At 36.7% G+C, this 25,765-nt stretch overlaps 1 protein-coding gene across 4 annotated transcripts in view; it reads right to left on the reverse strand.

Moving 5' to 3' along the window:
- The window catches only part of LOC102912650 (connector enhancer of kinase suppressor of ras 2-like), a 410,055-nt gene that overhangs the window by 334,225 nt on the left and 50,065 nt on the right, over positions 1-25,765 (reverse strand). For all 4 annotated transcript variants that reach the window (XM_042269133.2, XM_042269132.2, XM_076562981.1 and 1 more), the window contains exons 3-4: positions 13,828-13,991; positions 1,276-1,314 (exon numbers count right to left, since the gene is read on the reverse strand). In XM_042269133.2, the coding sequence (XP_042125067.2) occupies positions 1,276-1,314; positions 13,828-13,991 (203 nt within the window). The remainder of the gene's footprint in view (positions 1-1,275; positions 1,315-13,827; positions 13,992-25,765) is intronic.

Consider the following 25,765-nt stretch of genomic DNA (forward strand, 5'->3'; position numbering starts at 1 on the left):
TTATTTACATTTTTCCATTAGAAACTGCTGTACACATTTTAAAGTAAGCAATAATAGTAGGTTAAAAGTGACAAAGATTGGAAATGATGTGAATCTCCAAGAATATCTGACTTTGGGACAAAGTGGCTAAGTAGAGAAACTCTTCATAAGGTAGGCTACATTAAAGAAACTGACCTTATTCACTCTGAATTGTGAAACATCACATTTTCTAATTAAACACTAACATATCTAAATTTAATTACAACATGAATGACACTGAAAGGTTTTTTAAAATCCTTAAAATGTGAATTCCTACAGACAAATATTCTATACTAAGTTGATTGTTTTAAAATCTATGTAAAAATAATCTCTGAGACTCCTTTTATACTTGCTTTGTTTATTTATATTTAACAATTCTGTTCTGTTAAGAACAGTGAGAGAAAATGGATTAACAGTAACCTTTTGATGAAATAATCCATGTTTAACAGTCCCTCTGTATTTTCACTTGCTATATATGTATGTGTTTATATATGTATACTAAATATATATGTACATATATATATTTAATACAAGGTCACATTAATGATAAAAATTTACCAAGTAAACATATACAGTGCACACAAAAACAAAAAGTAAAACCAAAATTTCCATCGTTTAAAGTTTTTATGTATTGTATCAAAAAGGCAAAATATTGTGTTTTATCCAGGAATAATTTAAATCTTGCATGCTATAATACCATTACATATTCTCTTCTCTCAATCTCTCCCTCCCTCTCTCTCTCTCTCTCTCTCTCTCTCTCTCTCTCTCTCTCTCTCTCTCTCTCTCTCTCCCTCCCTCCCTCCCTCCCTACACACACACACACACACACACACACACACACACTCCAAAGAGAGAGAGAGAATGCTTAATAATTATAGATAGGAAAGAAGAGAGATAGCAATATACCAAACTGCCATGACATCCAAAATCCCAGAAGCAAAACACATGAGGTGCTAGAGCTTTTTACAGAAACAGTATTAACTAGTATTCATGCACCATGAACCAATTAGCCAGCCAGATGTTTCCCATCTGGATATCTGACATACTGAAAAGATCCTATTTGACTCACATTTTTTCCACATTAAAAAACAGCTGTTAATAGCAAAGACCCTGAAATATCTTATTAACTATATTTTTACCATGTAGCTGCAAAGCAGATTGTATTTATATCATTATAATTAAATCCTTAATATTGTAAAAAATATTTTCTTCACGTCAATAGATTTGCTTTTATTGTTGTTACCATTGCTTTCTTACCTGGTCTTCTCTTGACATAGCTTTCTCTTCAACTTTACCCTAAAGGTGTGAGGAGGGGGAAACAAGACAACTTATCAGAAAAACACACCCAAAAAACGAATAGAATTTTAAAAAGAGGTTACAATAAAGAGAAGATGAAATATGGCAGTCTAAGCATTTAAGTAATATTTCTATAATACAAATATATTAATATTATCAGTCTATGCAATCATCTACAACTCTGAGACTAAATTCATATTCCATCAATATTTTAAAATATTAAAATGTTTACAGTCTGAGAAAAATGTAAAATATACTTTACTGACAGAATTTCCAGCCCCAGCTTTTGACATCTCTTCTGTTTAAGATTACCTTACCGCTCCTGCTCCTGAAATGCTATGTATGTGTGTTTAGTTTCCACCCCCATACCCAGATAAAATTCACCTGAGTCTTGAGACGTGAACCCTTGGTAACCTTATCTCTCAGAAAAGAAAACCATTATGATTGTGTTCCTGATACAAATATAAAAAAAACTATTTAGAAGTAACAGAAAGCTTTGTGAGACTGATCATGTCATCTTATAGTTAGCAAGCAATAGTGAAAGAAGGGAATGGTAGGCATAGTCAGGCACATGTCTTGCTATTAATAGAATGACATTTCTAGCAGCTGTCCAAATAGTTCAAGTCCCCCATCACAACTGTAACTTACCTCAGAGTCTATAAAATTAACCAGCCATCAATTCTGGAATTTAAATAGCTATGAATATTTGAAAAAGTTTCTACTTTATATGCGATATGAGTGATAAATTACCTAGTAACATAATAATATATTTTCTTTGTTCTCAATACAGTCTTATACTTGGAACCAGATATTTATTCAAATACTTGATTAGGCATTAGTTTTTGCTATCACATATCTTTAGTCTTTACATTAGACTTTTATTTCTATTTATAGGTTTAGAAATATTAGATGTAGAAGAAAGGCCAAAATAAAGGTTAATTTAGATTGCAAGGTTGTATAATGATTTCAGAATTTTTCTTGCAGAATGTTAAAGAATAGAAGGATAAGAAAATCAAAATTAATCATTAGGGTAAAATGGCACTTAAGACATAATAATTACATATGGCAATAAATATGATCAAGGTATGTAATGTGCATATGTGAAAATGTTATATTGAAATTCATCATTTTGCATAACTATTATATACTAATTTTAAGAGGGAAAGAATGAACTGAATGAAACTAAGTTGCTTTAGAAGGTTTAAGTATTGAAAAGCAAAGATTTTAAATCTATTTCAATATAATAACATAAAGAATGAAAAGGGGATTAAAAAGCAAAATGAGTAATGTTTTATAACATGAAATTAGTCATGACCATGGTATCAATGAAGGCATAATAATACTATGTATGCTTTACATTCATAAGTAATTTTAACAAATTCATTTTCATATGTAGCTTCTTATTCCCACTACACTTAAAGAAGTGTTTTGTTCATTATACATTTGTTTCCCCAAAAAATTTCCATTCATTAACATATTGCTATGAGATACTCAGTAAATAAATAACATTGGAATTATTTTTTCTATTAAATTTCTTTGAAGCTGTTGAAATCTAACTCCATTGTACTGGGAAAGCAAAAAGATCAAATGACATTTCAATGAAATCTAAGCATATGCTAGGAAAGGTTTACAAGGCTGATATGGAAAATACCTTTAACTGTGTTCTTAGATAACTTTCAAAGCTAAGTTCAATGGTGGTAAATTAACTTGAATGAAGTTGAATCTTGAGACCACGTTAGTACTAATCTTCCTTCCACTTGCTGGGCAGTAAACCATCTGCTTTGTCATCATCTAAATCACATTCCATTCTTCTAACATAGTTAAAATTTATAACCATTTGTCGTTGCAACTTGGGACTTAGGCAATGGAATATGTTCTAAAGAACACTGCAGTAATCTCCACATTTCACAGTGTTGAGTGGGAGAAGAATAGACTCAATATCTTAAAATACTGCTTCTCTGATTTAACTGGAAACATTTAGTGTGCTTTATTAAATAGATTTACCATGAAAGTAAAGGAAGAAAGTTTTTCATCCTTTTATGTCCTAACTCCAGATGAGAAATACAAGAAAATAAATTTTAAAATGTCTAATGTTTTACTGAAAACTTCCAAATTTAAGAAACAGCATAAAAATTGGCTAATAGCAACACAGTAAAAGCAATAAATTATTTTATTTTTATATTTTCAAGAAATTCTCAACAACATAAAAACCGACACAAAAATAATAGCCCATACCTTATGACATTTTCTGTACTGAAAAACTGGATAGAACTATTAGTAAGTGATGTATTCTGCCTCATATCTGAGCATTAACTACATTTGGTAAGATATTTAAAAATAAATACAGAAACACATTAATTGCTGTGGGATGTCGTTCTGTATGCTATGAATATGTGTTTCCCTGATTGGTTGATAAATAAAGCTTCATTTTGGCCTATTGCAAGGCAGCTTACAAACAGGCAGGCAATCTAAGCAGATACACTGAGAGAAGAAAGGAGATTTGGTAGAGCCACCAGCCTGCCACCCAAGGAAGAGCATGCCAGCAGACCAGTAAGCCACAGAACATGTAGCAAAACACAGATTAATAGAAAAGGGTTAATTTAAGATTTAAGAGCTAGCTAGTGAGAAGCCAGAGCCATAGACCACACAGTTTGTAAGTAATATAAGTCTCCATGTGTTTACTTGTCTGAACGGCTGTAGGATGGGCTGGACACAGGAAAACTTTTGACTACATTTGGCTGTCCAATGTGTTGGCTTGAATTTCCACCTAAAACCTGACAAAACTTGAAAAAGATTCTAAAACAGAGCTAAAACCAGCTTCCTAGTTATGTCTTTCATGCAAGCCATGAGCTATATACAGTATGGTGGGTTTGTGGCATGTGGGCTTGACCTGCAGCATGGTGGATTCCTGCTGTGGTACACAGAGGTGATTGCAAGCCATGCAGTATGCTGCATAGTGGATTTAGCTTTTGCTAGTATAGACAAAAAATGTTTCTGGGCTACATGATGCTGGATGAAGGCATGGACCTACTGCCTCCCAGAGTCAGCAGAGAGCATGGCTCCCAGAGATGGTGGTGTATTACCTCTGCCATATTGGGAAACTGAGGTGGGCAGTCAGAAGCCAAAGCTGCCACTTCTGTACTAGCCACTACAGTTTAAAGCAATGGATTTACAATGAGGCAGTTTCAGAGGGAATAAACCCTAAACAGTTCACAATGTGTGTAAAAATGTATGTAGGCTTGAAAGAGAGAGGAAAATAAATATAGACAGTTTCATAAAAAAATTAAAAAAATAGTCTTTAAAGAGACAGTAAAAGTAATATAAAAAATAGGCCCTATAAAGATGGATATTACACAGAGAATCTGGATTATACTGTCTTTAGTATTTTTAATTGGAGAGAGACATTTGATTATAAAGGCTGCTAAATTAAACCAATATATGTATTGTAAAGTTATCTTGACTTCAAAATTTGGATCTAAGGATATGTTGCTTTGGAAAGGAAGCTCTGCTTTTGTTCCCACAAGAAGCAAGTGGCTATGGATTTGTTCCAGTTTAAGATGGATCAGATTTCATCTAGCCAGACCTCCTATCAACAAAGGTTATAGCCTGTCTTCCCAGGACTTGATCATTATCTCGAATTTTCTCAGGATCCCCATAAGACTACCAGCACCCACAATTAGCAGGAAGTAGCCTAGAAAACTATGCCCACATTCCCAAAAACTGGATTATGGATATTTGTCTTCGTTTAGAGATTGGTTACAAATTGTTATTGGTCATAGGCAATATCTTTCTAAAGAAAAAAAGAGGGAATAGGATACAGATATGATAGGATGAAAGGGTAGATTATTGAATCTACTTTTAAAGAGCAACAACTTGTGTAAAATGTTTTAACTTGGTATAGAGCTTAGTTTAATACAAATTTAAAGTTTATTTTGTTATACTGTATTTAAACTTATACACTTCTTTAAGGTATTATGTTTGTATAGCTCATTTAATATTGTGTATAATTAAGAAATACAGATTAATAATTAGTCTCCATGATGATCAAACTTACAGTCATGTTAGTTAAGTTTTCTAGGTATACATAGATATATTTCAGTTAGGTAGGTAATCTTCAAATACTTCAAAGACATACAGAACATGGCATTTAAAATATTTTAAAAACTTTGACTTTCTGGACATTGAGACACATCTGCTCCTGGCAGCACTGATTTACTTCAAAGAGGAAGATGGGTGTTGAATTCACTCCATATGGAGTTTATCTTCTTGGCAAAAATAGCCATTTAGTCAAGAGACTGTTCTTGCCTGGACTGCTTGACAAAATGTTGTATCAACTGGATATATAGGACCCATAGGAAGATGATCATCAAAATTTGCACAATGAGATGGTCTTTTAGATTCCTGCTTTGCAGAGAAGACTGACAGATATTCTACAGGATACATGGAAAAACAACTAAAAATATCTAGGCCTATAGGCCAAAGATGGATGCCCCAATATTACAGAGGAACTTTGGGTGATTTGTCCAGGAAGCCAGCTGTCTCTATCATTCGAGATTTTTGAAAGTTGCTTGTAATGCACTTCCTATTTACTTAGGTAATATTATATCCTTCTGAGGTCATTGATGTAGTTGAAATCTAAATAGTTATAATTTTTCTTAATTATGATAAAAGATAAATTAGATATAAAACATTAGACTCACAAATATAGGATAGATGCTAGAATATTCTTTAATTTTTGCCAAATAAAAATAGACTAGATATTATAACTGTAATTCTTGCTTGATAACTGTTTTATTATAAGTAGTTTTACTATATTAAAGTTAAAACCTTCCTTTTTTATTAGATAGAAAAGGGCAAGTGCTGTGGGATGCATTTCTGTATGCCGTGAATATGTGTTGCTCTGATTGGTTGATAAATAAAATGCTGATTGGCCTATGGCAAGGCAGCTTGCAAACAGGCAGGCAAACTAAGCAGATAGACTGAGAGGAGAGGCGGGAGAGACGACAGCCTGCTATCCAAGGAACAGCAGACCAGCGGACCAGTAAGCCACAGAACATGTGGCAAAACATAGATTAATGGAAATGGGTTAATTTAAGATGTAAGAGCTAGCTAGTGAGAAGCCAGAGCCATAGACCATACAATTTGTAAGTAATATAAGCCTCTGTGTGTTTACTTGTCTGAACAGCTACAAGATGGGCTGGACACAGGAAAACTTCTGACTACAATTAATATTCAATAGAAAACTCAACTACTTGCCATTATAATGTGGGTGTTTTGAAATATGATTCTCATCAAATTTTTTCTATTTTTTCTGGCTTTGAAGAACATTTATTATTGATTACATGCCAAGTATTACTTTTATTAGAATTGATGATCAATTATAATTTTGCAAAAGTTACACAAACTTTCTAAGTTTCAGTGGTAGATATTATGGTGATCTGTGATACAGAGATATTTTATCCTACTGTTCCATTACAGAAAATGAAACTTCACTTCTCCTTTGAGATTAGACCTTGTCATAGAGCCATATTACTTCTTACAATGATATTATTTCATCACTGTTGTCTGTAATTATTTTCACAGAAATTGAAATTTAATTACATAACGTGATTTTCATTAGGTGAATGGTATAAAACCAAAATGAAAACCCACTGATGTGTATCTAAATCAATTTACTATGTTCACACATGTATACCCATCAACATAGATTGATAGTAACAGTAATCTATTGCTTTTTTGTTTGTTTGTTTTGTTTTTCGAGACAGGATTTCTCTGTGTAGTTTTGGTGCCAAACCTGGATCTCACTCTGTAGACCAGGTTGGTCTCAAACTCACAGAGATCCACCTGGCTCTGCTTCCCTACTGCTGGGATTAAAGACATGTGCCACCACCACTTGGCCCTATTGCTTGTTTTGATACTGTTTTTGCTTAAGACTGTCCCTTGCAATTTATGTAAGCAGAAAATTCAGTAATTAAAATGGCAAATTCAATAAAAACAGATTTCCTATTTTATGCTTCAATGTCGAAACCATTGTGTATTTCCTGATGGCTTGGGGTTCAATAGTGAAAATATAATTCTACATCATTGTGTCAGAAATTGTTCCTTTATCTTTTTAGAAATAATTTCTCAATGGTATTTAAAAGCTCTACTAGTTTTTTTGTTTTTTTCAAGACAGGGTTTCTCTGTGTAGCTTTGTGGCTTTCCTAAAACTATCTCTATAGCCCAGGCTGGCCTCAAACTCTACTAATGTTTTTAATAATAAATGTTACTTTTTAAATTTTTTATTTTAAATTTTTTAATTATGTGTAGGTATGTATATGATATGAATATGTATATGTGAGTGAAGTACCCCTGAAGGCCAGAGACATCTGATCTCTCTGGAGCCAGAGTTATAGACAGTTGTGAGCTGCCTGATGTGGGAACTAGGAATCAAACTTAGGTCCTCTGCAAGAACAGTACCTGCTCCTAACTACTTAGAAATCTCTCCAGCCATGCTGTCACTTTTTTAACAAAGGAATGAAGAAAATGAGAATGATAAGTCAACAATCCCTACCTCTTCTTTAGCTAACTTAAAATACATATATGTGCTTGCTGTTGTTTTTTAAATTCAGACGTGATAATAGTGACAGTCTATCAATTAAGTTATCTATTTCATAGGATTCAGCAAAAGAAATACAAGTAAATCATGGCTTTTTATACTTCTTATCCCTGTCACAACACTACACTTTAATGTAGATAAATGAATTACCTCAGAATTCACTCATCATATATTTGTGATACAAAGCCAAAAATGCCCTTCTTCATAAATATGTCTATTTCAATTTCTAATTCCCCACTCCATGTCAGATAGCTTCTAGCCCCTTCTTATGCATTCTTCCTTCACCCTTATTTATCTTTTGTTTCTTAATTTAGTTCATTCAAAAGACTTCTCAACCAAAAAAAAAAATCTAAAACTGTAGTGGGTAGCCATTCCAGCTTTGATCTGGAAGTTCCAACCCCCATTGAGGCTTTGGTAACTGTCATGCCTACAAGGTGGGGCCAAGAAGGACCCTGAAGACCCGAGATCCGGATGCATGGGCTCTCTTGGTTCCTGGACCTTGGATGCAGGAGGTAGACCGAGCAGAGTTCTCCAGAGAACACCGCTGGACTGAGCTATGCCTTTCCCAGACTCTGTAAACTACCCATTCTCTTGTAAGTTATACCACAAAATAAAGCTCCCTTTTAACTACATGGAGTGGCCTTAATAATTTCACCAATATAAACCCCTATTTATTTATTCACCAAGCAAATATAAGAACTATTATCATTATAAAATGTATATGATATTCATTTCTGACATTCCTTTTTCATAACTCATAGTTGTAAAAACTCTGACTATACTATGAGACACAACTTTATATTTCATTCCCTGCTACAAAATCCAAGCAGTATTACTAATAATATTGCCTCAGAATTTGTAATTCATACTTTTTGATTTTCTCCATTAACTTACTTTGTTAGTGAGAAAGCTTATTTACCCTTTTAAGGTTTCATTTTCATCTACTATTATGATAGACAACAAAGTATTATCCCTAAACCTGATCTTCTACCCTTCAAAAACAGAGAAATCATATCTTAGTTCTGTAAAATGTTTATTTTGCATTATGTTTTCCTATCAGTACTATTTCATTTTGTCTTCTGAAAATACATATTAAATATGTGCATATATTTATTGCACCTACCTACCTTCCATTTGACACTGATGAAACTGATGGATTTTTATCTCTTAAACATGTCTAATAGTGCAGTTATATTTCATAATTGCTGTAAATTGTCTCTTTCATAATTTAGATTTCACCCTTCCTTTGTAGTACAAAAACAATTTAAGAGGCCTTGCCTTCTTGCAGGAGGGAATGGGGGGATGGGTTGGGCGAGGCTGGAGGGGTGGGAGGAAGGAAGCAGGGTATCTATGATTGGTATGTAAAATGAATAAAATATTTAATTAAAAAAGCAAATCTCTGAGGTCTAGAGAGATGGTGTTTAGTTTAACTTCTACTGTTATATCAAAATACCATGAGCAAAACCAACTTGAGGAGGAAAAGGGTTTATTTGGCTTCTGAGTCACAGTTCATCATCTGGAGAATCCAAGGCAGGAACCTGATGCTAGGAACTGAAACAGAGAGCGTGGTGAAATGCTGCTTACTGGTTTTTCCATGGCACATTCAGCTTGCTTTCTTAATACAACTCAGTTCCACCTGCACAGGGATGGAACTACCCACGGTGGGATGGGGCCTCACACATCAAACATTAATCAACAAAATGGCCCACAGACTTGTCTACAAGCCAATCTGATGGAGGCGTTTTCTCAATTGAGGTTCCTCTTCTTGGATAACACTATCTGTGTCATGTTGACAAAATCAAACAAAACAAAACAAAAAACCAAAGTAAGCATCATGGGACCTAGTGTTTAAGAACGTTCTGCTGTTCCAATGGACATGAATTTAGTTCCTAGCATCCATACCAGGCATCTCACAACCTCCTGTAACTCCAACTCCCAGGGCTCCAACACATTGTTCTGGCCACAATGGGCTTCTGCATATATGTAGTATATACTCACATAGATAGACGTGTGTACACATCATTTAAAATAATATAAAAAATGAATCCTAAGCACTTATTATTAAAACCTATACTATTATCTCTTTTTCTTTTTCTAGTATATATCCTGTTAGCTATTGCCTTCTAATAGGTTATCACTGTTCCATCCTGAGAACCCTAGATATCTAGTTAAAATATAATATGGTTCTTTGCTGTGGGATGTTCTGTATGTCCCGTGGGAGCACGTTCTTGGGTTCCTTGTGGCTTTACCCAGCAGGTCCGCATAGAGGATGATTATGATCACGGGCCTGAGTGCAGGTGTCTGAGATGTCTGCACTTGGCTGTGCCGGGGGATGGTCTGTGTGGCAATGTGTTGCTCAGATTGGTCAATAAATAAAACCTGATTGGCCGTCGCTAGGCAGGAAGTATAGGCGGGACTAACAGAGAGGAGAAATAAAAGAACAGGAAGGCAGAAGGAGTCACTGCCAGCCACCCGCCAGGATAAGCAGCATGTGAAAATGCCTGGTAAACCACGAGCCACATGGCAGCGTATAGATTTGTGGAAATGGATTAATTTAAGCTATAAGAACAGTTAGCAAGAAGCCTGCCATGGCCATACAGTTTGTAAGCAATATAAGTCTCTGTGTTTACTTGGTTGGGTCTGAGCGGCTGTGGGACTGGCGGGAGACAAAGATTTGTTCTGACTGTGGGCAAGGCAGGAAAACTCGAGCTACAGTTCTTGGTTCATTTTCAAAATTTGAGTCAAAAATAGTCTTACCATAAGTCAATGCTCAATCAGCTACATAAAAATTCATTTTTCTATGACCCCTAGGGAAATGTGTACCTTTATAGTTCAATTGTCCAAAATATTATTAAAGACAGTCCTTCAGGTTACATAAATAGAGACTTCAAGGATTCCATTTTCCACAAATTGGAAAGGCAGGGTGTTTTAGACTTTGTTTTTATTATTTATTAATTTTCTTGGTTTTTTGAGAATAGATATATGCCAGGTTGGCCTAAAACTTGTTATGTAGAAATGACTGGCCTTGAACTCTCCATCCTCTTACCCTATTCTCACAATTGTGAGATTATGAGTGTATGTGACCATACCAAACATATTTTAAAAATCTTTTAAAACAGTATATTATTTCTTCTTTGTGTAGTAATAAAGCACTGAAGCAATGTAAATAATATTTTTCTTTTTAGTGGTAAATTAATAACAATACTAAACAATGGTAAAATTTTATTTCAATGATAGTACTTTAAGTTCAATAAAATTTGGCCTACACTATTGGACAGCCATACAAAGTAAGTTTACTAAGACAAACCTCTGACAAGATAAATACACAAGCATGAAATATTTAGAAATCATGAAATTATTAATGTCCATGATACTGAATAGTTCAATAAAGTTGAAGGAAAAATGTCTTTTGCCCTTTATCAAACATAAACACAATGCTAGGGTGAGTAACTTAGTAACCTAGTCATTAAGTTCAGTTTGAGGCTAAGGAACCACAGAATTTCACTAGTAGGATATATTAGATAATTGTTAGTTACATTAGAAAAACTAATAATATTTGTCATGAGAAAATATTTTAAAATGGTATTTAAACAAGAACTTATACTGTTAATATAATGAATAGTCTCCACTATAAATTTTACATGAAAAAAGTAGTGTTAGTGGAACTCTGTATAAAGTATAATGAAGACCTCTATTATTGACTAAATCATTTCATTGAGGCCTCATGCAAGGATGCACATGATATTTTCTGGTGAGTAGTCACTGTTGAATATCTAATTAAATGAGATACAACATGTAAGTAATTTATACGTAATACTGAATTCATATATTCTAACTAGAATATGGAGAAAATTATTGAGAAAGTAAGTTTATATTTAAGAAGAATAAAATTCACCCAAAAGTGATGGCATATTCAAATCTATTTAGAATTTGACCTATTAAAATCGAAGTATTCTTAAACCTGTTCAATAAAAACTTGGGGAATCATTTAAATTACTCCAATAAAGGTCCTCAATAAATACTTGCTGATGGACAAATATATTTTGCTATGAATAAAGTTCTTTATTAGTAAAATATTCAGTTTTAATCTTTTTAAAAAAGTACTAAGTTTGCCCGTATACACCAGTTTTTGAAGATTCAGGTTGGTTATCATTATAAAATGGTAATTCTAATTCTAGGCAAGGAAACAGATATCTACAGCATCATGTGCAATTCTGCAATTTGAACAGAGGTGTCCCATATGGATGAAAAATGATGCTCCTAGAAGGCATGGTTTATTAAGTGAAAATCTCAGGGCCAAGCAAAATTTCCCTTCCTTTCAGTTATTGGTCTCTGAAACCTCAGAGGGTCTATTGATATTGCTCTTGGTTACCGTCACAACTAGTTGGTAAGACTCTATTACTAAAGACATACCACACTTTGGTTGCAGAACAGAGATAGCAATATTGAACTGAACAGAAATCTATCTCCTTGATGGCTAGTTTTCATAGTACTGGGAAGTGCTATTTGGAGCTTCTGGGGTAGAAAAACATCGATGGTCTTATCCAACACTGGACACTCTAGGCTACATCAACAACCTTCCAATTAAGACATCTCCACTGGTTCTATAGTGGAAACCGTTATTACAGAGGTAACCAGCTGCTCTCTTGATTTTATTTGATGTCTGGTCTGTGGAAAAAAAAATCATGTCTGGTACTATAAAAAAAAAATGTTCTAAAGGTGTGACTAAGCAAACCACAGTTTCTAAGGGAAGCCTATTGATGTTTTAGTAGAGCCATGATGTCAAACACCGTTCTAAATATTTATGTTCATATCCATACATTTATTCTGTTCTCAACCCTGCTCAGAAGTTTTTATTGTGGAGGGTTGTGGTTAATACACAGATTTATAACTATGCAAAATATTGAGAATAATTAACTATGAAATTCTCAGCTGTTGGTGAAACATCTATATTAACCTGCTCTAAAGGCTCTGGGAACACCATCAAAGAGAGGCAGAAAGAATGCAAGAGTCAGGGGAGGCAAGGAAATTTTGTGAAAGTCTAGCCTCTGGATATGACATGACTGACATACACGTGTATTCACAAGAGCAATGGTTACCTGCACAAGATATCCACAATATTAAGAGATCAGCATAGAGGGGCAAAGGGTTCATAATGTCACATTCCCAATTAAGGAGCTAATAGCACTTGATGGATGCTGAGGGATGGACAGACACTTTTCTTTGGGAGAGTGTGGTCATTGCTTGGTTGTTCATGCCACAATGGATAACTCAACATACATGTGCATATGGTCAGAAGTAACTACAATTAATGGGTTATAAATAAAAAGGCATGAAGATGGGAGGAGATGAAAGATTTGGGGGAGAAGGGTGGGAGGAACTAGAGCGAAGGAGCAAGAGATTAATATGATCAAGATGCACTGTGTGTATGTATGGAATTAAAAAAAAAAACTAAGAAAGCAACAATTACTTCAAACAGAGGTATAATTCAAATACAAGAAGGAAACTGTCACCAGAACACTTAAACACAAAAGTCAAAGTCCATGGAAATCATAACTGGAAAGATACAAAATGGAGATTTATTTTAGACCATGCAGCAGACAGCAATGTATATTCTTGCTTCTAACTCATCTCTCTCTCTCTCTCTCTCTCTCTCTCTCTCTCTCTCTCTCTCTCTCTCTCTCTCTCTCTCTCTCTCTCTCTCTCTCTTTGGTTTTTTGAGACAGGGTTTCCCTGTGTAGCTTTGCGCCTTTCCTGGAACTCACTTGGTAGCCCAAGCTGGCCTCAAACTCACAGAGATCCACCTTCTCTGCCTCCCGAGTGCTGGAATTAAAGGCATGCGCCACCACTGCCCGGCTCATCTCTCTTTTTTAAGTAGAACGACTAGCAATGCAGAGAGAAACCCCTCAACTCACCTTTTGATGAATACGAGCAACTGCTTTTAGCAGTATATCCTGATGGTCAGTGCGGACTATGCCAAGTTCATTAAGCTGCTTCCTGGTGATGTTTAGTAACCTCTCTCCATTGATTTCTGCACTTTCAAAAATTTCTCCGTATGAAAGAAAATTATAATCCAAATCTGTGGAAGAAAAGAGGTGTTGAGGAAACTTGCCCTTGTTAAAGCAAAATTGTTTGCATTTTTTCATTATAATTGAAACTTTTGCAATTTCCATTCCAAGAATCATAACTATAGCAATTTTAGTTTGACAAATTTAGGAGGGTCATATTTTAGTAGGTGCTTAGAAAAATACTTAAATACAAAATTTAATTTAAAAAAGAACTGCCAAGGCCGGACAATGATGGTGCACGCCTTTAATCCTAGCACTCAGGAGGCAGAGGCAGACCGATCACTGTGAGTTCGAGGCCAGCCTGGGCTACAGAGTGAGTTCCAGGAAAGGCTGCAAAGCTACACAGAGAAACCCAGTCTGGAAAAATGAAAAAAAAAGAATTGTCAAATATGCATGTAAAATCAAATTATGAATGAAGTCAGATTTATAATCTATTAAATGTGTAAGGCTTAATTGAATTGAGATAAAAATGTACTTTTCTGATTGGGACTCCACTGATACTTGGAATTATAAACTATGAGTTTTTGTAGTTAATTAACAATAATTACCTTAGTTACACACTGTGTTTATACCACAAGTATAAGGTAAATATAATTTTATCTGTTTAAATATAATAGAGAATATACAATCTTGAGTCTTTAAAAAAACAGAAAACTACAGTTAACTAACAAAAATGAACTATTTCAGAAAGTTATATCTTAAACTGCTTCATAATAATATTGAAAAAGTTCTAAAATTTCTTACATATGCTATTACTGAAGTGTTGCTGTCATATCTTTGATCTATATATAAACAAGAAGTAATTTTAAGAACATAACCCCCATATTCCCAAGAGGTGGAGTGGGTGGTTTTTGGTCTTTCAATGGGTTTTGGGTTTGGGATAGTTGTCATTGTTTAGGATGGTTGGTTACAAGTTGTTATTATTAATGGTCATGAAAGAGGCTGAACAAAGGAGATTAGATTTAAGGTTCTTGTTTGAAAAAAAAGAAAAGAAAAAAGAGGATATAGTTAAGATGTAGATTATTGAATCCACTCTGAAAAAAAAAGCTATAGAATAAAGGGTAGATTATTGAATCCATTCTGAAAAGAAAAAAGAGAGGATACATATATGAAATAGATAAAATGGTAGATTACTGAATCTACTTTTAAAAGATAACTACTAGTTTTAAATACTTTACATTGGATTGGATTTTTATATGTTGTATACAAATTATATATATTAAGATTGATATTGTTTAAAATGCTGTATGTATATTTCTAATCTTGTTCAGGATATTGTACTTAGACAGTTCATTTAACAATGTAATGTACTTTGCTAATCCTTGAATGTTATTATTACCAACTATAGGATATAAAAAAATGAAAGTTTGTAGTTAGACATTACAATTGAACTTGTAGTCATATTAGGTATGTTTTCAAGGTCAAGCAGAGATATATTTTAGATAGATCATCTTCAAACCATTCAGAGATCTACAGAATATGGCATTTAAAATATTTTAATAACATAATTTTTTTCCTTTTTATGATTATGAAGCATGTCTGCTCCTGGCAGCACCAATCTACTTCAGAGAAGATATGGACATTAAAGAAACTGCATATGGAGTTAACTTTCATTGTGGCAAAAGTTAGCCACTGGACAACAAAGTGTCCTCAAATTCACTGCTGACAAACAGGACAAAATGGACAGACAGGACACAAAACAAAGGACTACCAATCCTTGCTAAGACAAGTGTGGTTGCAGCTTTGGCAACAGGTGTCCTCTGAGGCCAGAACAATCCAGAAAAGGTTCAGTGCCCCTTTCTTCAAAGGCAGCTGAACAGGCAGTGGACTGATGGCTTCTGGTATGCAGTAGAACAGTAACTGAAACAGTTATTCTTGAAAGAGTAACTAGACTGATGGAGTCTAACCTCTCAATGGCAGACTGACATTTAATAAAGGAGATGAAGCCACCCAAAATCCTAGAAGAATGGGCAGCCGAATTCCAAAAACACCAGCAATTTCCAAATTTTAAATCCTAAATCATAACAGGACACTGGCAGAATTCAAGTTTATCTGGTACATGGAATACTTGCACTGAATGTGAGGTGGAGTTGTGGGCCTTGTGTGCATCCTACTTCAAAAATGAGTCTGTCAGATAAGCTAAGTCTGTAGGCCAAAGATGATATCCCAATGTGCAGAGAAACCTCGGGTGACTGTCCAGGCAGCTGGCTGTTTCTGTCAACTCACATTTTTTTGGAAGTCCGGAAGTTGCTTGTTTGCACTTCCTGTTTTACTAGGTAATATTATTTCCTTCTTGGTTCTCTGAGGGAGTTGAAGATTAGATAGTTGTAGTAACAATGTTAATAAATTCAGAAAAAAACTAAGAGTTATTAAGTGTATAAGTTTGAAAGACATCATAAGATAGTTTTCTAATGGTAATATAAGTTAATATAGATACATTTTGGACTCACCAAAATAGGATAGGTAATGGAATATTTTCTCTGAATTTTTCAAATGCAAATGGACTAGACATTTTTGATGTATTTATTGCTTGCATACATTGTACATAGTTATTGTAATTATTGTATATAGTTTTTCTTATATTAGTTATAACTTTTTTATTTTTTAATTTTTATTAGACAAAAAAGGAGAAATGTGGTGATATTTTATTAGTGCATTAATAAAATAAAGCTTACCTAGAGATCAGAGGAAAGCCAGCCACTATAGTAAACACAAAAGTCAGGCAGCACACGCCCTTAATCCCTTAGCAGGCAGATCTCTGCGTGTTCAAGGCCACACTAGAGAACAGAGCCAAGCATGGTGGCACACGTTTTTAATCCCAGTACCAACCATAGAGACCTGGAAGTCTATACAGACAGACAAAAAGTGACAGAGCTGTGTAGGAAGAGGAAGTGAGGTAGCTGGGTTAAGAGAGCCAATAAGAGGGCAGAAAAGCAAGGCATATAAAGCCTGGGTAGACAGGAAGTCGGAGCATTTGGAAGCTGCAGATTTGGTGAGGTAAGTTTGGCTCGTAGCTTTCCCTATTTCCCTGATCTAAGGCTTTCACCCCAATATTTGGCTCTGTGTTTTTTATTTAATAAGACGTTCTAAGACTCGTATTACATATAAAAAGAGAAGCAACATGATGACACAAAAATTATGTATTATGTAGAATATAATAGAGAAAATAAGCTAAGAAGACAAGACATAAAAAGTTGCTGAACTGAGTGTGAAAACATGGGAAGATACGTAAATTATATAATTATGAATTTTTAATTCATATAATAGAATCAATGTAAAATTTCAGAATTATTTTTTTGAGATTTAATCTTGAACTTTTCTTGAAATTAGTATGGCCAATATTCTGAGAACTAATGATACAACATGATTACTGCAGATTCAATTTATTTGCGTCTTATAAAATTATTAGACTTGGCTAATTTTTACATTCATATTTTTAAGTGATTTACTAACTGGATAATATAAATAAGACTTTATAAAAAATATTTAGACTGCTTTTCAAATCTTGTTAAGTAGCTTCCAAGTATGTATTTCTTTGTACAGATATGCTAATTAAAATCATATTTGCATTCTTAACTGTTGAAGGAAGAGATCACAATACCTCCTATTAGTTTATTCTATTTAATTTTTACTTCAATATGTATTTTAAATATATATATATAGCTATATTTCTTTTATTTTCCAGTTTTATAATCCTACTACTTTATAATCAGGACCTTCTTCCTCTAGACTACTCTCAAATTAGTAATGGTTGTATCTGCACTTCAAATCTAAATAGTGAAGCTACCTATCAAAAGTCAACATCCCTAAATGTGGACATTCAGATGTCTATTTTCTCACCTTTGTACTTGGTATAAAAACTTCTTTCTTCTGTATTAGAAAATAAGCAGCAATACTATTCAGATAGGAAAATGTAACCTATCTAATATAGAAGGTCACTGATCTCAGTATATTTATTAAGTTTATTTCCTTTAATTAATAGGTATGAAAGTTATCCATTGGATTTGGAAGACTACATAGCACATGTATTACTAAAAACAAATTAAAAACATCAGCAACAAGCTATTGTCAAAATTTAAAGCTAAACTCTCATAATCATTTGATAGGTTATAAATGATTTATAAATACTTATTTAATTGTGATCACTAAATATGATAGAGACAAAAATAATATAGGTTATTTTGATGTTGACAATTGAGTAGAAAAACCATTAAGGCAGCCCGGACCCCATTCCTGGGCACCAGCCACTCCGGGGAGGCCTGCACAGCTTGGCGCCGGGTTCTGGCCACCGGGCAGCTCCCCTTCTAGCCCCACCGGGAGGGATCCCCTTTTCCAAGCCCCCAGCAGCCCCTGCAGTCTCCGCGCCCTGCCCCCACGCCCATCTGCCCGAGACCCCAGCCACTTCCTGAGACTTAGAGACCGGCCCCCAACTCCCAGCCTGCCCCCGACTTCCCTTCTGGACCAGAGGTGAGTCCCCGGGTCCACCCGGACCCCATCCCTGGGCACCAGCCACTCCGGGGAGGCCTGCACAGCTTGGCGCCAGGTTCTGGCCACCGGGCAGCTCCCCTTCTAGCCCCACCGGGAGGGATCCCCTTTTCCAAGCCCCCAGCAGCCCCTGCAGTCTCCGCGCCCTGCCCCCACGCCCATCTGCCCGAGACCCCAGCCACTTCCTGAGACTTAGAGACCGGCCCCCAACTCCCAGCCTGCCCCCGACTTCCCTTCTGGACCAGAGGTGAGTCCCCCGGTCCACCCGGACCCCATCCCTGGGCACCAGCCACCCCGGGGAGGCCTGCACAGCTTGGTGCTGGGTTCTGGCCACCGGACAGCTCCCCTTCTAGCCCCACCGGGAGGGATCCCCTTTTCCAAGCCCCCAGCAGCCCCTGCAGTCTCCGCGCCCTGCCCCCACGTCCATCTGCCCGAGACTCCGGGCACTTCCTGAGACTTAGAGACCGGCCCCCAGCTCCCAGCCTGCCCCTGACGACTTCCCTTCTGGACCAGAGGTGAGTACCCGGGTCCAGCCCGGACCCCATCCCTGGGCACCAGCCACTGCGGGGAGGCCTGCACAGCTTGGCGCCGGGTTCTGGCCACTGGGCAGCTCCCCTTCTAGCCGCACCGGGAGGGATCCTCTTTTCCAGCCCCCCCGGAAGCCCCTGCAATCTCTGCGCCCTGCTCCCACGCCCATCTGCCCAAGACCCCAGCCACTTCCTGAGACTTAGAGACCGGCCCCCAGCTCCCAGCCTGTCCCTGACTGCCATTCTGGACCAGAACTTGCCCCTGACTTCCCTTCTGGACCAAAGAGTTGGACAAGAGAACTCCCTTTTGGACAAGAGAGTCTTCCTGAGTCTGTCAGCTCTTTGTGAAACAAGTACACTGATAAGACCAAGAAGGAACCACAAGGAGATGGGCAGACGTCAAGGCAGAAGTACATACAGCAAAATGAAGAGCAATACAGCATCACCAGAACCTAGCCTGCCTCCAACATCTAGACCTGAACACCAAAAATTGGAAGAAGCAGAAGAAAACAGCCTTATGAATAACATCATGAAGAAGGTAGAGGCTTGTGTAGAGGAAAAGACAAGAAAATTGGAAGAACGCTGTAAACAACTAGAGGAAAGGGCAAACAAATTAGAAGAAAACAATAAAGCCCTCCAAGAAAACAATAAAGTCCTGGAAGAAAACATTAAAGTCCTGGAAGAAAACAATAAAGCACTGAAAGAAAATCATGAAAAAGCAATGAAACAAACAAAGGAAACAGTCCAAGAACTGAAAAGGGAAATTGAAAAAATAAAAAAGACACAAACAGAGGGAATGCTGGAAATAGAAAACCTGAGTAAAAGATCAGGAACTTCGGATGCAAGTATAACCAACAGAATGCAAGAGATGGAAGAGAGGATTTCTGGCATTGAAGATACAGTAGAAGAAATAGTTCCATCAGTCGAAGGAAACACTAAAGCCAACAAAGTCATGAACCAAAATGTCCAAGAAATCTGGGACACCATAAAAAGACCAAACTTACGAATTATAGGGATAGAAGAAGGTGAAGAATACCAACTCAAAGGCACAGAAAATATATTCAACAAAATTATAGAAGAAAACTTTCCCAACTTAAAGAAGGAAATGCCTATGAAGATACAAGAAGCCTATAGAACACCAAACAGACTAGACCCCCAAAAAAAGTCACCTTGACACATAATAATTAAACAACTAAATGTACAGAATAAAGAAAGAATATTAAGAGCAGCCAAGGAAAAAGGCCAAGTGACCTATAAAGGTAAACCCATCAGAATAACACCCGATTTCTCAATGGAGACTTTGAAAGCCAGAAGGACCTGGACAGATGTAATGCAGACACTAAGAGACCATGGATGTCAGCCCAGACTAATATACCCAGCAAAACTTTCAATCATCATAGACGGAAGGAACAAGACATTCGAAGACAAAGCCAGATTTAAACAATACCTATCCACAAACCCAGCCCTACAGAAAGCACTAGAAGGAAAATTCCAACCGAGGGAAGTCAGATACACACTTGAAAACACAGGCAATAGATAAAGCCACAACAGTAAACCCCAAAGAAGAGAAGTACACACACTCTACCACCAAAAATAACAGGGATGAAGAATCACTGGTCATTAATATCCCTTAATATCAACGGACTTAATTCACCTATAAAAAGACATAGACTTACAGAATGGATACGAAAGCAGGACCCATCTTTCTGCTGCATACAAGAAACACATCTCAAATTCAAAGATAGACACTACCTAAGAATAAAAGGCTGGGAAAAGACTTTTCAATCAAATGGTCTTAAGAAACAAGCAGGGGTAGCCATCCTGATATCCAACAAAATAGACTTCAAACTAAAATCAATCAAAAGAGATCAAGAAGGACATTACATCCTCGTCACAGGAAAGATCGACCAAGATGAAGTTTCAATTCTGAACATATATGCCCCAAACACAAGGGCACCCACATATGTAAAAGAAACATTACTAAAGCTTAAACCCCATATAAAATCCCACACATTAATAGTGGGAGATCTCAACACCCCACTTTCACCACTGGACAGATCTCCCAAATCGAAACTTAACAGAGAAATAAAGGACTTAACCGATGTCATGACCCAATTGGACCTAATAGATATCTACAGAACATTCCATCCTAACAAGAAAGAATATACTTTCTTCTCAGCACCCCATGGAACTTTCTCTAAAATCGACCACATACTTGGCCACAAAGCAAATCTCAACAGATACAAAACAATCAGAATAACCTCCTGTGTTCTATCAGATCACCATGGTTTAAAGCTAGATTTCAACAACAACAAAAACTACAGAAAACCTACAACCTCATGGAAACTGAATAATGCTCAACTGAATCACCAATGGGTTAAGGAAGAAATAAAGAAAGAAATTAAAGACTTCCTAGAGATCAATGAAAATGAAGACACCACATACCCAAACTTATGGGACACTATGAAAGCAGTGTTAAGAGGGAAATTCATAGCACTAAATGCCCACATAAAGAAGTTGGAGAAATTGCACACTAGTGAATTAACAGCACATCTGAAAGCTCTAGAACAAGAAGAAGCAAAGTCTCCCAGGAAGAATAGACGCCAGGAAATTATCAAAGTGAGAGGTGAAATTAATAAATTAGAAACTAAGAGAATAATACAAAAAATTAATGAAACAAAGAGTTGGTTCTTTGAGAAAATCAACAAGATAGACAAGCCCTTATCCAAACTAACCAAAAGACAGAGAGAGAGAATCCAAATCAACAAAATCAGAAATGAAAAGGGGGATATAACAACAGACATTGAGGAAATCCAGAGAATGATCAGGTCATATTTCAAAAACCTCTACTCCACAAAACTGGAAAACCTAAAAGAAATGGACATTTTTCTGGATAGATACCACATACCTAAGTTCAATCAAGACCAGATAAACTATTTAAATAGTCCAATAACCCCTAAGGAAATAGAAACAGTCATTAAAGGTCTCCCAACCAAAAAAAGCCCAGGACCAGATGGTTTCAGCGCAGAATTCTACCAGATATTCAAAGAAGAGTTAATACCAATACTCTCTAAATTGTTCCACATAATAGAAACAGAAGGAACATTACCAAACTCCTTCTATGAGGCTACAATTACCCTGATTCCTAAACCAAACAAGGATGCAACAAAGAAAGAGAACTACAGACCGATCTCCCTCATGAACATTGATGCAAAAATACTCAATAAAATACTGGCAAACAGACTCCAAGAACACATCAGAACAATTATCCACCATGATCAAGTAGGCTTCATCCCAGGGATGCAAGGGTGGTTCAACATATGAAAGTCCATCAATGTAATACACCATATAAACAAACTCAAAGAAAAAAACCACATGATCATCTCACTAGATGCAGAAAAGGCATTTGACAAAATCCAACACCCCTTCATGATAAAAGTCTTGGAGCGATCAGGAATACAGGGAACATACCTAAACATAATAAAGGCAATATATAGCAAACCAACAGCCAACATCAAATTAAATGGAGAGAAACTCAAAGCAATTCCACTCAAATCAGGAACGAGACAAGGCTGTCCACTCTCCCCATACTTATTCAATATAGTACTTGAAGTTCTAGCCAGAGCAATAAGACAACATAAGGAGATTAAGGGGATACAAATTGGAAAGGAAGAAGTCAAGCTTTCCCTATTTGCAGACGACATGATAGTATACTTGAGTGACCCCAAAGATTCCACCCAGGAATTGATAAAGCTTATAAACACCTTCAGCAACATAGCAGGATACAAGATCAACTCAAAAAAATCAGTAGCCCTCCTATATACAATGGACAAAGAAGCTGAGAAGGCAATTAGAGATACATCACCCTTTACAATAGCCAAAAATGACATAAAATATCTTGGGGTAACACTAACCAAGCAAGTGAAGGACCTATATGACAAGAACTTTAAGTCCCTGAAAAAAGAAATTGAAGAAGATGTCAGAAAATGGAAAGATCTCCCATGCTCATGGATAGGCAGGGTTAACATAGTAAAAATGGCAATCTTACCAAAAGCAATTTACAGATTCAATGCAATCCCCATCAAAATACCAACACAATTCTTCACAGATCTGGAAAGAACAATACTCAACTTCATATGGAAAAACAAAAAACCCAGGATAGCTAAAAGAAACCTGTACAATAAAACAACTTCTGGAGGCATCACAATCCCCGACTTCAAGCTCTACTATAGAGCTACAGTAATAAAAACAGCCTGGTATTGGCATAAAAACCGACATGTGGGCCAATGGAATCGAATTGAAGACCCTGACATTAACCCACACACCTATGGACATATAATTTTTGACAAAGAAGCCAAAAGTATACAATGGAAAAAAGAAAGCATCTTCAACAAATGGTGCTGGCATAATTGGATATCAGCGTGTAGAAGGATGCAAATAGATCCATATCTGTCACCGTGCACAAAACTTAAGTCCAAGTGGATCAAAGACCTCAACATAAATCCAGCGACTCTGAACCTGCTAGAAGAGAAAGTAGGAAATAGTCTTGAACGCCTTGGCATAGGAGATCACTTCCTAAATATAACACCAGTAGCACAGACACTGAGACAAACAATCAATCAATGGGACCTCTTGAAACTGAGAAGCTTTTGTAGAGCAAAGGATACGGTCAACAAGGCAAAGCGACAGCCTACAGAATGGGAAAAGATCTTCACCAACCCCACATCTGACAGAGGACTGATATCCAGAATATATAAGGAACTCAAGAAATTAGACATCAAAAGGACCAATAGTCCAATTGAGAAATGGGCTTTAGAACTAAACAGAGAATTCTCAACAGAGGAATCCCAAATGGCTGAAAGACATTTAAGGAATTGCTCAACTTCCCTAATCATCAGGGAAATGCAAATCAAGACAACTCTGAGATACCACCTTACGCCTGTCAGAGTGGCTAAGATCAAAAACACTGAAGACACTTTATGCTGGAGAGGATGTAGAACTAGGGGAACTCTCCTCCACTGCTGGTGGGAATGCAAGCTTGTACAACCACTCTGGAAATCAATATGGCGCTTTCTTAGAAAATTGGGAATCAATCTCCCCCAAGATCCAGCTATACCACTCCTGGGCATATACCCAAGAAATGCTCAATCATACCACAAGAGCACTTGCTCAGCTATGTTCATATCAGCATTGTTTGTAATAGCCAAAACCTGGAAACAACCTAGATGCCCTTCAACTGAAGAATGGATAAATAAATTGTGGCACATATACACAATGGAATACTACTCAGCAGAGAAAAACAATGACATCACACGGTTTGCAGGCAAATGGATGGATCTAGAAAAAATCATCCTGAGTGAGGTAACCCAGACTCAGAAAGACAAATATGGTATGTACTCACTCATAGGAAGATGCTAGATGTGGAACAAGGATGACTAGACTGCTACTCACATCACCAGTGCGGCTACCTGGAAAACGGGACCCCAAAAAAAGACACGGAGAAATGGACGAGATCTACATGAATAGCCTGGTCATGAGTGGGAACAATGAAGGGCGACAGTCGAGGGAAAGAGTGGGAGATCCTAACTGGATCAAGAAAAGAGAGGGAGAACAAGGAATAGGAGACCATGGTAAATGAAGACCACATGAGAAGGTGAGAAGGGGAGGAAGCAGAGAGCTAGGGAGGCCCACGGAGATCCACAAAGATACCCCCTCAAAAGACTGCTGGCAATGGTCACGAGACGGCAGGAACTGATCTACTCTGGTGATGGGATGGCCAGACACCCAGATAGTGGTGCCATAAACCCCATCCAAGGACTGAGGAATCTGAAGGCAGACATCCACGGCTGGGCCCCTGGTGGAGCACTGGGAGTCTAATTAGTGAGTAAGAAGAGGGTTTATATGAGCGAGAATTGTTGAAACCAAGGTTGGATAAAGCACCGGGACAAATAACCAAATGAATGGAAGCACAGGATCTATGAACCAAAGGCTGAGGGGCCCCCAACTGGATCAGGCCCCCTGAACGGATGAGACAGTCATTTGGCTTGATCTGTTTGGGAGGCAGCTGTGCATTGGTGCCAGGTCCTGGGCTCGTTGCATAAGTTGGCTGTTTGAATCCTGGGACTTATGCAGGGACACTTGGCTCGGTCTGTGAGGGGGGAATGGACCTGCCTGGACTGAGTCTACCAGGTCAACCCCGGTCCTCGGGGGAGACCTTGATCTGGAGGAGGTGGGAATGGGGGGTGGGCTAGGGGGAGGGGTGGGCGAGAGGGGGAGAACAGGGGATTCTGTGGCTATTATGTTGAACTGAATGGTGTTGTAAAATAATAATAATAATAATAATAATAATAATAATAATAATAATAAAAGAAAAACCATTAAGGCATACATATTTTTGTCCAATATAATCATATAAATATTCTTATTACTTTGGTGCTCATATGAAATTGAAATTGAGCTCAGTATCTAGAATGTTACACTTATCTGGATGGATTTTTGTTTTTCTTTATTGTTAATGAAAATTTTTGGAAAAATTGTAAATGTGGAACCATAGCAGATATTTGCATTAGAATGTAATATACTTTCATCAGATTATCAGAATAAATAAAGGAACTATGCCATATATAAATTTAATAAAATATTCTATAGATGAGTAAATATTTGAGCTGCAAATATAGTAAAATTTAATTTTTCCCACATGATAAAATTGTTTACCTTTCCTTTTACATACTATTTCATTGAAATTTCCTAAGAAAGTATATAAATTAGATAAA

This window comes from Peromyscus maniculatus, chromosome X, assembly GCF_049852395.1.
Source record: "Peromyscus maniculatus bairdii isolate BWxNUB_F1_BW_parent chromosome X, HU_Pman_BW_mat_3.1, whole genome shotgun sequence".
Classification (NCBI taxonomy): domain Eukaryota; kingdom Metazoa; phylum Chordata; class Mammalia; order Rodentia; family Cricetidae; genus Peromyscus; species Peromyscus maniculatus.